We start from the raw sequence: 14364 nt of genomic DNA, 5'->3' as shown, positions 1-14364 counted from the left end.
TACTTGACTTTATTTTCGCGCGTATTACAAAATCAGCATACGGTGTCTGTGTGGTCGAAGATTATTGGATTTATTGCCTCGTGCGCAGCCGTGATCACTTTGAGGGAGAGTATCATTGTAGTAGTCTATGGCTACCTCAACGAACAACAAACGAGTGTCTCGTCGCATGCCGCCCAGAGCAAAAATGATGAAGTGCCTTGCCGAATCATACAGCCCATGTTTGGCGAAAACCGGTCAGGAAACACAAATCGCTCCGAGTAAAGATTTTCGAACCAAGCGGAAGATACAAACGAGTTCCGAATTTAGTTTTATTTGCCGATATAATATTAATTAAAGCAGAGACGTATATAACACATATATACGTCTCTGATTGAAGTTTAATATGTAGCTGAGTAACAGAGAATCAGAAGCAAGTAGGATGCAAAGAACTTTTCCCACTGTTTTTCTTACTTTCTTGTTTCTATCAGCTTCACATTTGCACTGCTAAACATTTGGAAGCATTTTTTAAAAATATTATTTATGTAATAAATATTGATATAATGGTTAAAGTATGAAAGAGCTTTACAACGGAGGGGATTTTATTGATTCAGTTATTGTTTATAATATAAAGAAAATGTGGCATAAAATGGTTAGAAAAAAACTATTGAATAGATACTACAGAATCTAATATTTTCAGATAATATGTAACACACATCGCTCCGTCGTCGTATTTCCAATTAGGCCCATTTTCATTTGAAAACTTGACTGTGTATACTGACGTCGACAAGGCGTATGCTAAAACTATGCGTAATGATTCAGTAGAGAATGTCTCGGACACGCAAGATTGAATACATTGAAATCTGGTACATAGCTACTCGATTGTTTGCACGTGGACATCTTGAAAAGTGCAATCGCGGCACCTGGTGGTCGGAATAAAGGGTTATGATTAGTGTTAATCGCTTTTTGTTACATGACTAGTATTTAAACCAGAGGAGAAGCTCCCATGTATTCATTTACGGAATCACGACAACGTCCTTCTGTAGATGGTGTTTTTGTTTGCTATTTTTTTCGTCGCGCCACGCACATGAAATAGAACGAAAGCGCGAGGAAAGGTTCCAGTAACCACGATATATATGGAGAATTTATTACCATCTATGTATCTATTCAATACAAATTTCTGAATTGCTCACGGTGTCAGAACACATACTACTAAGTAAGTCGGAACTTTCGGTTTGGTTTGAACTTTTTAACACATTTAACTGTGTAGTATTTTGAGTGGTTTGGCCATTCTGTACTGACGTCATTCAATTTGTTATTAATTACTAGTTCAACTTAATAACCCTATGTTACAATGTACACCAGATATCATTTACAGCTAGCGTGTAAAGATATATACAGGTATGGTATTTTGTAAATTTGACGTTTTTATTCACTACTAGTATTGCACAAATTAGCATTGGTACTTAATATTGTGAGGCCGCGATATATCGGTCAATAGTCCTGAGGTGTGTGGTTCGATCTCTTTTATAAGAAGCGAGAATTGCCTTATGCTTATGTCACAAGGTAAATAGGAGTAAGTGTCTGTAAACGTCCTGTTTAATTTGTATTCGTTACTGTCCGTGCATTTACGTGTATGTCCTTATTTGGTGTGTTACCTGTTAGGTATTGTCAGTGTCTGTCCTTATATGGTGTTGTCTTGAGACGTCTACGTGGCCAGGTATGACAGTTGAGGAAGTCATGCGAGAGTGAGTGTGGGGTAATAAAACTAGGGATACCCCTGGGTGCTGGGCAGAACCACAGATTAGCCACGTCGCTCTGGACGTCCTCGGGAGGCCAGGCGCCACATATAGCTACGGATGTAAAGTACTGACACGACCCGACGGTCGGTGATGTGAGATGGTTTCATTCCTAAACCAGGGGTACCAATAGAAAACTTTTAACACACAACGAATCCTAGTTGATGGTGTGACACTTGCATTGCCGGGTCTCTGGACTCGCTATATCATGCTAAGGGCCTCCAAGATGGTTTTCATTGGTGTAGCCACCAGCTACAAAAAGAAAACTCCGCCTCGGAATGACACTGACTGTTCATGAGATGTATAACCAACATCATGCAACACATAAAAAGTGTAAGGATACTTTGGCTGGCTGACATAGACCATCTGTTGGGTGGGGGTGGGGATGGGGTCATATTTAACGAAACAAACAATATACGTAACTTGTTTATGGATGATAAACACCGTGATTTGATTTTTAAAGGAGTGTTTACGTTTACAAGTGCAGTACACTCGGACAAAATATTTTTTTTATTCACATCACTCAATTATCAACTATCTGATTCTGTACTATACGTGATATATGATATAACTCTGGGAGATCTACAATATAAATGAATTCCAGGACACGAAGTAAAATATATTCTCTAAGACTTTAAACTTGGAACTTGATGCAGAATACCTGAACTCGATCACTTCAAACCATTTACTGCCCGAGGTAAAAGATAAGATTGACTGAGAAATGGGAAATACAGCTACTGTTTTGTTTGGCCAATTAGCAATACATGATCTTATCGTTTGAATTTATTTTCATCGATGGTATTTATGGAAACCACTTTGGCTGTGAAATAATAGGCATTCAGTAGTGTTTTGCCAAAACCGTATGTGTCTGTTGCATTCCTTTCAACACACCATTAGATTGGCGAAGCCTTGACATGTTTTATGATGAAGTTTGAAATAGAAAGTGGATCAGATTTGTAGAACAGAAAAAAAATAAAGATACGATACCATACCACTAAATAACAATAACCTTCCTATCGGATGTGGCGGTAACACGGGGAATCGCTTGTCGGTGGGGGGCGGAGGTGGGGGCGGGGGATCGGGTTTTAGTTTTACTTTGGGGGATCTCGTATCCAAGGTACATCAAACTTATCTATGTATAATATATTATCTCCAGCTGAAACCCCGAGGTTTTTCACGCAAACCTGGAAACGTTTTAGCACAATGTGTAGATCGAAGCATTGACGTATCAAAATCTATAATATTTGCTAACATGAATATTTCATAACCACCTTTACATTTAGTAACCATGACAGCAATGCCAAATAACAGTTTCTTTAATTGGAAGGGGAAAAGGAAGAAAATGCCCATAACGTGCTTCTAGCGAAATGTTCCTTCGGGAGGAATCTTGCTATTAAAGTGAAAAAAAAATTACATAAATATATATATTATACACAAATCTACCCAATACGGACAAGCGATTCCCCTGCGGTACCGCTTGCACCCGGTGGTTCCTGAAAAGGAGTGTTTTGTGTGTGTTGATATGTAACATCGCTATTTGAGCGCCATAGATATATAAAATAAAGAAATAACCTAAAAGTGATAAATAACTTCTCATCACTAACCGCGCCTTTTTACCGCGATCAGCTTGTACGTACCGAGAAAATGCTTCTGCTTGTTGCCCTTTCGCGTCGAGAAAGTGCGATTTAGCAAATTAAACGAGACTTCGCGACTGCAAAGCGCAACATGGGACAGTTAAAAAATGTTTTCTCGTAGCGACAATGTGCCGTTTTAGAATAAAACTGCTGTTTCGCGCTGTTGCGGCGGCAAAACGAAAAAGCATGCAAAAATAAACCAAACCAGTCCTTGCTTATGCATCACATTTGATTTGCTCTAGTCTACGGTGTTAAATGTGCCGTATTTTTCTTTGCACAAATAATATGCATACACAAGAAGGAATTGTGTTTATGCCTTATGGATGTCACTTGCATGCTAATCTTTTCGATATCGATCCAATAAGGTTAACACTAGTTTTCCGTTGTCCCTGATAATTACTGTTTGTAATAAGATATAATTACAACTATACATTTTCCATGACTCTTAACGTTGTGGATACGAGACCGATGAACTTAATTTGTGTCGTTATGACCATCGCTGAATAAACAAATAAAGATAAGAAAAAGATCACAAGCTGGGATATTTTGTTCTGTAGTCGGTTCCTTGTATGGGTCAATATTCAGCCTATATCAATGCAGAATGAAGAGTAAATACCATACGTTATCGCACAACTAAAATAGAAAAATGCAACTTTCATTCACATTATATGGTACTTAGAATTACAAACACTGCAGCTGTCGCGTGGACGAAATATACTACTTAATTATTGGGTTCGGTAGTCTGTGATCTGTAAAGCACGGTTACAATCAAAGCAATGCAGCAAAATGTAATAAAATCTTGGAAGTATCTGGCCTAGTCGTATCATCTCACTCGGCAGTGGTGTTGGCGGAGCAGACAAGCGCTTCACAGCCAGTCCACACTATCGATCTCACACAGACGAAAAAATCAATCGGAGCATTGTCCTGTTCTTATACACTGGAACTATGTTGTCATGTATGCGATTCAGAAGCTGTAGTCATGTCCTTATCAGGGATAATGTAGACGGTAAGTATCTAATTAATTTTGTGCGTTTTAAAATGAAATTTAGTATTGCATAATTTTTGTTTTTCTAATTCTCACACGCAGCTATATGCGAACGCACCTGCATTTCCTTACAGCCGTTCAACCAATCAAATACCAGTATTGATTTCAATATTCAAAATGGCGCTTCAGTAACTTTGCATGTGCCTTGGCATTTAAAGGTTAATGAAAACGCACAGAAGACGCCTCGGAAATATTGAAAATGTTTAATATCAGATTGATGTAGATGGGGTTGCATACATTTTGTAAATAATGGCGAGACCACGAAGTGTATAGCTTCAACATCGTCGTGTGTAAGGAGTCTGGAGGGTAATACTCGGCAGCAGCAACAAACAGCGGCAGTAGCAGCAGAGGAAAGCGTGTAGCCTACTGTATAAGCAGACGCTAAATTAGAATGCGATGTTACCGTGATTGATCGGAAGGACGGCAGAGCCCGTACAGTAGCGTTACACTATGGTTATGTTAGTCGAGACTATACCCATCTATTTTGTTTGGAATTTAAACTCCAATGCAGATGGCAACAGTGCTACCAGTCTACTACTGACAATATGTAGTCTGTCTGGCGACCTGTAGCGGGCAATTTTGTTGTTCTCGAGTTTTATAGCATGTGATGGATGTATTGCCTCTATACGGGAAACAAAGAGGAGGAATATGTTTAATGTACAGTCGTGAATATTTTACAAGTACTCGCATATAATCATCATCGGAGAGACTCTGGGAGCGGTAGAAACGCCTCCTGTTTTTTTAAGTTTTGAAAGACACTCTAGTGTTCCCAAGCTAGGGTTATTTCTTAGCTGGGATGTCGACTGTTTGATTTTTCCCAATAATAGATTGACCTAGGAGAAAGCAGCTCTACCGACCCTGTGTTGAAGCAGTGAGGAGGGTATAACTGGAGATGTCTTCCCTCTAAAGGTGAATCTTTCGTAGCTTTACCGAGTGGTTTTGGTGATTTATGATCTGGTTTTGTAATTCAGAGTGTGGAATGGCAAAAACTACAGAAATAAACACCATAGAAACTTAAAATCATCAGTATAGACAGTTTGGTGAGGAATCTGGGTTACTGAGTCAATAATTGTTGGTTTTCACTTCCCCTTAGCACATACTTTAAAGCATTTAAAAGGGTAGCAGCATGCAATGTGAAGTTTGATGCAATTATATGTGTGTTGCTTTGTAGCAGAGAGCAACTCTATAGATGTATATCTGATAATCTGGACCTGCCCCCAGTTTGTTTACATGCATGCTTGCCCAAACATTTCATGTGTATATATATTCTGTAGCTGTGTACTAACTGAATCACTCAACACAGTATTCCTAAATGATGCTTCATATAAAATCTTATCAGCTAAAAACTGCATTATGTTTTTGATATCTTAATCTATTAATTTAAAAAGGGACATGAATTTTATTAATCACAGGATTTATATGATTGCCTATAAATAACAATTTTAGTAATTTAGATCTTGTGCTTCACAGTTAGTATTAGCATTTAAACAGCAAAAGCAATACTATTGTTGTAAACATACAGTGCATACCACAAGTAAAACTGGTAATATACACTTAAAATCTGGTGGAGTGTTAATTACACAATTTACAAGTGTATCAATTAGTGAACAAAATAAACAAAAATAACCTTAATCACAGTGAATATTGTCAGACGTGGCAAAACCTGTCTATCTTTGATAATAATGAAAGAATTTCAGGTCATATCTTTAGATTGTACAAATTCCTTTGTAACAAAGAAAAACAATTATTAAGGAAAAACAATTGAAAGGAGTTGTTGACATATCAATTAGTTTACCTGTTCATGTAGTAAATGCAAAAACTGTCAAAGCGTTTGAACACCTATTGGATAATAGTTTCAGGAACATAATTCATGGTTTTGAATTGGTGCACTTCATATGCCATGTCTTTGATACTAGTCTGTTTTATGGAAATGTTAGATATAGATCTAGAAGCTTTCAGAGTCTGTCTATCAAGTTGATGTCATAAGGTGTTAATGTGCTTTTAAAATAAATGAATAGATATTGTGTTAAACTAAAAGTACACGATGTATTTATGTCAAATGAACATAACTAGATCTGTCAATTTTTATTTTGAGTCTGAAATTTGATTTAGTTTTTTCTTTTAATTTGAGATTTCTCAGGATTTATTAAAATGCTTTTGTAGTATTGTAAAGAAAGGATAAAGAGATGGGACTGGTACTGTTGGCATGTCCAATCAGCAGTATTTAGTAATACACTGCTATCAATAATGTACACTTATTATATTGTGTGTTTAGTATGTGTCCCTGGGGCATCATTAAGGGGGCTGGACAGATGTAGGAGTACATAGCTGATGGGATTACCACTCTAATAAAGACATCTGTGTACTCAAATATTGTTACATCCATTGCATGGTACAAAGCCTGAAAAACACATATACTTGTCCTTTTAGAGACCCTGTTTTGTTGGACATGGTTCAGCATTGGTGCACTTGTATCATTATCCATGTAAACATTAACATGTACATCAACAGTTAAAAGTTTTCAGTCCATCACATGATAGTTTTTACTTCAGGTTCTTAGAATGCATTTTATAGAAGTTGCTGCAAAACATTTAAATCGTTTTTGAGGCATTTAAGACTTTAATACAAATATGCTGTATACATGTACATTATGTATTCTGTGTAAAACATTAATAAACAACATTCTGGCCTCCTGGATCTTGATGATGAAATAGAAATACACTTTAAATATCGTTAGGATTACATGGTACTTGTATTGATAAAATAAAGTATGCTAGTTGTTATACATGAATCACCTTACTGTAAGTACTATTATGTACAACATTGTAATATATTTTAAAATGAATTACAACATATACAAATCACATTTTAGTTTTACTTTGGTTTACAGGAATTTGTAGTATTAAGTTGTATTTTGTAAATGTACAAATATGTAATTGTACAAACACTATTAGACTTTGAGCAATGTTCAGACCTACATGGATATATCCATTGTGCATATTAAGACTTACTTTCTATCAAAGTGTTCAAAATAAATATTTGTTGGAAACATTTAAAAAAAATCTTATCTGTTATGTCACACACAGGTGCTTAACTTAGTGTATTTTTCTTACATCAGTACATATTGATTTCCCCCCCATGATCTTTGACGTTCGTAATGCCATAGACTATAGCAATAGAATATATACTAACAATGTAAATGTGCAGTAAATTCAGTGAGAACAAACAGTCAAGTTTTATTTCTATGAATTATGATTTATCTGCAACATTAAAGTTAATGTTGAATATTCGTGTAGACACATTCAGTTATATAGCAATGATGTTAAAATGTAATATTCATTAAAATATAAAAATTCAACAGAGCCCTGATGATACATATCATTGTCTAGAAAACCTCCATATACACATGAAGAGTGGTGCTGATGTTGGCAGTACATATCATTCACCTTCTGGTGTTAACTTGCATGTTTGTTAATGACGAGAGAGCTCAGCTTTAGTCAGTCCATATGAATGGAATAGCTCAGACGGTACTACACTTCTCTTTCATTTCTTAAGTGATTTTATTTGGAATATTGCTACAGAAATTTTAGTGGTAAGTGTTTGGAATTACTATATCTCGTATATCTCGTGGTGTTTACTACTGTTTGGGATTATATTTACATTAAAACAAAATCCTCAGCAACTGAAAAGCTTGATTTCTTTTTTAGAAGGCAATTTTCTATTTTGTAAATTTCAAGTAAGGCAATATCTACATTGAAGTGAGCACTTGCAGTTTTCCTCAAAGAATTTGACCTTTTAACTTAGGAAATGAATTGGTAAATGAATTAATGTCAAAAACATCACTTGTACAATTTTTTTCTCCCCCATAATTGTAAGGGACTAACTTAGATGGAATCAGTTTTTGATTGCTGGGAAAGATCAAATGAGCAAATTAAATGGATGATGGGAGTAGGGCTAAATTTGGTAAGATGTGTATTATTGTTGGACTAAGGAGTTCAATCTTATGATATTGTACAAATGAATGCTATCAGAGAGCAGGCCTAGTAGGAGAGAAAGAAAGAAGTGCTCTAAAAATTTGGAGAAAGTAAAGGAAGATGTTTTCTTTTTCATTTTTGTCTGCAGCATCTTTTGTCTAAGAGTGTGGACCTCAGATAACTGGAGTCCACTATAGTACAAAGCATGGATAAATCCTGGCCAGCTGTACTACCTTCATCAGTAAATTTACTCATTGGCATTTTGCATAAAAAATTACTCTTGAATCTGGAAAATATTCTTGTTCTCAGAAAATATTTCCCAACAAGTTTGATTGATCCCCGAATGTAAATTTATCATTAAAACTCTACAATAGCTTAGAGTCATAACAAACATAGAGTGCTATCGTTTGTTGGCACACTTTTAAAGATGAGGTGTCCAGAAGAGGAAATGGAAGTAAATTAAAATTGTCATTATCAATATAGGTACAGGGAATTGGGTGTAAATTTTGTTTGGTACATACTTTGGCCCAATATGAACACTAAATAGGTCAACATTAAAAGACTACTCCCATCACAAGATATATATAGAAATCTTATCCTTATTTAGTTTGGACCACAAATATAAAGTGGATTTACCAGTAAAGAAGGTTTGGTACAGTTAGGGTGTCTTGGCCAAGAAGGCGTAGAAATGTAGCATAAAATGTATTGGTATTGGCTTCCTGAGGACAAATGGCAAGGCTAGGTAGAGTTTGTGATTGATGATTTTTTGTTGTTGTTGTTTTTGCCTCTCCACCATTATAGATAGATGAGACCAGTTGACGTGTAACCTACTCCTTCTCTTGTTTGATGTATAGAAGTAAATGATATGAAAAATAATACTCTGGTATGAAATCAAATGGAATTGAAATAAGACGCCATTATACTGGTCTATGTCTTGCACGGAGCATTGATTTTTTTGTGGTCACTTTAAACTTACCTTGTCACTAAATGTAAGATCAAAGCTTTGTGTTGTTAACATAACAATTAATTTGTTTTGTCAAATATAAATACTTTTAATTACACTGATATAGATACTTCTAGGCAGATCTGAATTGTTTTCTGAGGACAGGTTTGTTTTCGTACAACATGGTTTATAAACATGATAAGCGAGTGTTTTAATTGGTAATGCTTTTATGTTTTGACATGGTTATTTTGGTTCAGATGTTAGATTTTATTCTTTAGCATGGCTTACTTTATTGAATTTATTTTTTGAATTGGTGTCTAATTTTATACTGTATTGTCTTTGTGGTGTTCTGATATTGTTTAAAGCATACATGCATTGTAGCAAACATATTTCTTATATTTTTCAGGAATGGCACTCACCCCTAAATATAAACCAAGGACGGAGAGCCTGCCCAATACATTGTCAAGTGCAATGTTTGGGAATGGGCAGGCTAACCCTGAGGACAACCCTAACTATCTTGTCTACAAGAAGGTAAGTCACTAATACATTGTTTGGGACAATGTTTTGGAGTGGGCAGGCTAACCCTGAGGACAACCCTAACTATCTTGTCTACAAGAAGGTAAGTCACTAATACATTGTTTGAGACAATGTTTTGGAGTGGGCCGGCTAACCCTGGGGACAACCCTAACTATCTTGTCTACAAGAAGGTAAGTCACTATACATTGTTTGGGGCAATGTTTGGGAGTGGGCTGGCTAACCCTAAGGACAACCCTAGCTATCTTGTGTACATGAAGGTAGGTCTCTGATACATTGTGTGGGGCAATGTTTGGGAATGGGCAGGCTAACCTTGAGGACAACCCAAACTATCTTGTCTACAAGGAGGTAGGTTTCTAATAAAATGTCTGGGACAATGTTTGGAAATGGGCAGGCTAACCTTGAGGACAACCCTAACAATTTGATGTACAAGAAGGTAGGTCACTATACATTGTCTAGGGCAATGTTTGGAGGTGGGCAGGCTAACCCTGAGGACAACCCTAACTATCTTGTGTACAAGAAGGTAGGTCACTATACATTGTCTAGGCAATGTTTAGAGGTGGGCAAGAGGCAAACCCTAATTATTTAGTCTACAAGAAGGCAGATGACTGCAAACTACATAACTACTGTGTGTGCGTGTGTTTTTATCAATGCTGATTTCTGCTCAATCAGGAAAATATGTTGACCATATGATACTTGGCTTAAATGGTAATCTTTCTAAGTTATCAAAATCTATGAAATATCAACTTAAACCCTAGATCCATTTTATTTCAAGATTTTGTTTTGGTAATATCATAAATGGATAATAGATTGTTTTTATATTTTGAGTAATGGTGATGACTTTTGTTATTGTGGGTCGTGTATCAAAAAGCTTATGCAAGAGTGATATATCGTTATCCACATAAAATCTCACTATTATCATGACCTATTGCGCTGTCATGTCTTTGTTGATATAAAGGTACACTTATTCACTATGGCTCTCTAAAAATCAACACAAATAGGGTATAATGTTTGGTCTTTAAAGTAAATCTAGTGGTGAAAAATGGTTTACAAGTTTTGACTGATATGGATCAGAAACTAATTTTGACGTGATCATATTTCAACGCAATGTCAGTTTAGAACAAACAAACAAAATGATGAATCTGGGCATTTAAAATGATTGCTATATTGATGTCATGCAGAAACTGCAATAAATACCATAATATTTCAAGGCACTGTCTTTAGGCCAACAACGCTTATGTTTACATTGTTTGATTTGGAAGTATAGAAGTAGAGTCTCTGGTCAGAGGAAGTTTCACTGTAATTTTATGGCCTTTGTGTTATTCTGCAGAAGTTTTATGGGAATACCAGTATACCAATGGTAAATTTACAGCTGTATTTAAACTACGAATCGTATATTCAAATTTGTCTTATGTTTCTTATTTTCTTTATATTTATGTTTTTACGTTGTATTGTGATACCGTTCACTTTGGTGGCACTCTGCCATTTTTCAAGAAATCTGAATCTTTATCAGAAATTGATTCTGCTCTGGAGCTGACGCCATCAGTGGTAGAAGTGAATTTGAATTGTGCGGGAGGATTCAGATGGCTGGGCATAGGAAATAAAGCTTACTAAGAGTAAAAAAGTCATATTGGATGATGTTATTATTACACTGTCAGGGTAACATTTTTATAAATCTTTAGTATCAAGTTGATCTGTTTTCTTAATGTATGTACAATTTTCTCATTTTTGAAATCTTTACTCTCTGCAAAGACTTCCATGGCAGTGTTGCATAATCTGTACTAAAGCTTAATTTCTCATGGCTTACACTTAGAGGAATCAATGGCACCAAATCTGTAATATTAGGAATGAGTGAAGAAAAAATGTCCCTACCTCGACAGAGCTAGGTAACAAGGATACCAACCCTTGGTAGGCTTTTAACAAAGTTTCTACTATCCTAACTCGATAGGACTGGGTAAACATTAATACCATTCCTTGGTAGACTTTTAACTCATTTTCTACTCTTCTAACTGGATAGGACTGGGTAAACATTAATACCATTTCTTGGTAGATTTTTAACTCAGTTTCTACTCTTCTAACTCGATAGGACTGGGTAAACAATAATATCATCCTTTGGTACACTTTTAACACAGTTTCTACTCTTCTAACTCGACAGGACTGGGTAAACAATGATATCACCCCTTGGTACACTTTTAACACAGTTTCTACTCTTCTAACTCGACAGGACGGGTAAACAATGATATCACCCCTTGGTACACTTTTAACACAGTTTCTACTCTTCTAACTCGACAGGACGGGTAAACAATGATATCACCCCTTGGTACACTTTTAACACAGTTTCTACTCTTCTAACTCGACAGGACTGGGTAAACAATAATACTCTCCCTTGGTAGTCTTTTAACACAGTTTCTGATATAATAATACCAACCCTTGATAGACTTTAAACGCAATATTTACTCTCCTAACTCGACAGGATGATGGTTGGCTTGAAGCAAAGACTAGTAAGGTCAGCTTTTGCCCTCTACAGCTGTAATATTATACATAAATTTTGCAATTCTTTGGTGTTTAATGACATTATACTCTTAAAACCATATGTTAATCTGTGTGCAGATCGCTATATCCCAACCCTATGTGTAAGTTAACTCAGTACATTTCTATCAGATGGATATATTTTCAGGAGGTTAGAGGGTGCATGAACAAAGCAGGATTACTTCAAGTGAAGTCAGATTTTTTTATATCTTTAATAGGAAGGATTAATGAAAAATGTCCCACCCATGCTGGGGCTTGAAATGGCCCGTCTCTTGGCTAAAGGGAAATTCCCACCAGCTGAGCCTGACAGGGTTACATGTACTCTCTATTTTACATATGTTTAACAATGAAGATAGGATAGATCAGGGAGAGGGTTATACTTAAATTATTGTAGATTTTGGCAGGAAGCTTCGGGTTAATAGCTCAAATATGTCCACCTTCTGGTGACCTGCAGACTTGACACTTTGACAGATAGGAATAGGACGACTGGGTTTCTATTTTTTAGATGCACCATTATAGACATGGAGATAAGCTGATCACTTTGGGTAGCTTGAATGCACAGGGTCTTACCATTTTTGTTAGTCAAATAGGGTCAGGAATGACTGTTATGTATGACTTATAAACAACCTTTGATTGCTTAAGTGACTGTCTGACAACCATTATTTCCATCTAGGAATTATAGATGCACAACATTAAAATGACACTTTGAAAACTGAGACAATTGTGAGTCAGGAAAAATCTTGATTGAATTTTTTGAAAAAATTGAACAAGAAAGAGCATTGCCAAAATTGATATTGTCTTCAAGATCTATATGTAAATTTCTATTTGACTGAGTGAAGAGCTTCTGCTGGTTTGCTCGGTTTTATCCAATGTACATAGTAACTTAGTACACTTTAGAATGTATACAAGTGAAGTGATTCAGAGTAAAAGTCGGGAAACTACATAAAATGGGTACATAAAATGGGAAGGGTTGTTGGGTATGGTGTCAGGAGTGAAATTCTTACAAACCAATAACCAGGAGACTCCATAAAATAGGGAGGGTTGACAGGGATGGTGTTAGAAGTGGAACTCTTATAAACCAATAACCAGGAGACTCCATAAAATAGGGAGGGTTGTCAGGTATGGTGTTAGAAGTGGAACTCTTATTACATACAAATATTCAGGAAATGCCTTGAAATAGGGAGGGTTGACAGGTATGGTGTCCGCAGTAGAACTCTTCTTCTTAGCCATGATGGAAGTATTTCTATATGTCGCTTATATGAACTTGTACTTAGTCTTGGAACTCGGGTTGTAGCTGTAATAGTTTACTTTAGATGGTAGTCATCTTAGTGTTTGCACAAATAAATTAACAATTATCCCTGGTAATGTTTGCCTACTGATGTAGTAGTTATATACTTCTGTCTTGAGCACAAATATTAACTGTGTTTCTGTATATTGTATTTGAGTCATTGGCTTTCAGCAGCAATAGCGTTTGATTGTTAATGGTACATGATTTTGCAGGTACATAATACTTGACTTGAGACATTGGCTTTCCAGGTATTGAATTGTATTATTGGGAAAAACAGCTTAAGTGCTGGTTTATATTTGTCGTTGGTATGGATGGGGCATGTTATTACAGGTGAGAGAAAATGAAAATCAATTTTAATGTACCCAGCCTCACCTACAATACAAATACTTTATTCACCGATGCTTGATAATCAGTTGTAGATATAGTCATTTCATGGGTTGTATTAACAAAGGGTGTTTTCCCAATAGATCCCACATTTATTGGTTAAACATCAGCATAACCTTATCAAAATGACACAATTACATTTTATCATGGTGTTATGAATTTAATTTCTTCGGTTTGAGTTCATTTCTTGGATTGTAGTGTAAATATAAATATGCTAATTATATAGTCATTTGGGTGGAAGGGGATGGGGGATGGTTG

General features: G+C 36.0%; 1 protein-coding gene across 3 annotated transcripts in view; it reads left to right on the top strand.

Moving 5' to 3' along the window:
• Nucleotides 1-4664: 4664 nt before the first annotated feature.
• LOC132547782 (regulator of G-protein signaling 7-like) overlaps nucleotides 4665-14364 on the top strand; it is a 71014-nt gene continuing 61314 nt past the window's right edge. The window contains exons 1-2 of one of the 3 annotated variants that reach the window (XM_060211582.1): nucleotides 4665-5363; nucleotides 9778-9902. In XM_060211582.1, coding sequence (XP_060067565.1) covers nucleotides 9780-9902 — 123 coding nt within the window. In that variant the 5' untranslated portion in view covers nucleotides 4665-5363; nucleotides 9778-9779. Of the gene's footprint in view, nucleotides 5364-9777; nucleotides 9903-9947; nucleotides 9991-10022; nucleotides 10079-14364 lie in introns of those variants that run through there. The other 2 variants (XM_060211583.1, XM_060211584.1) reach the window with 2 other exon arrangements.

The sequence above is a fragment of the Ylistrum balloti genome, unplaced genomic scaffold, assembly GCF_031769215.1.
Source record: "Ylistrum balloti isolate Yb309-2 unplaced genomic scaffold, AGI_CSIRO_Ybal_v1 Utg369978, whole genome shotgun sequence".
Lineage (NCBI taxonomy): Eukaryota > Metazoa > Mollusca > Bivalvia > Pectinida > Pectinidae > Ylistrum > Ylistrum balloti.
This window is presented reverse-complemented; position numbering and strand designations above follow the sequence as displayed.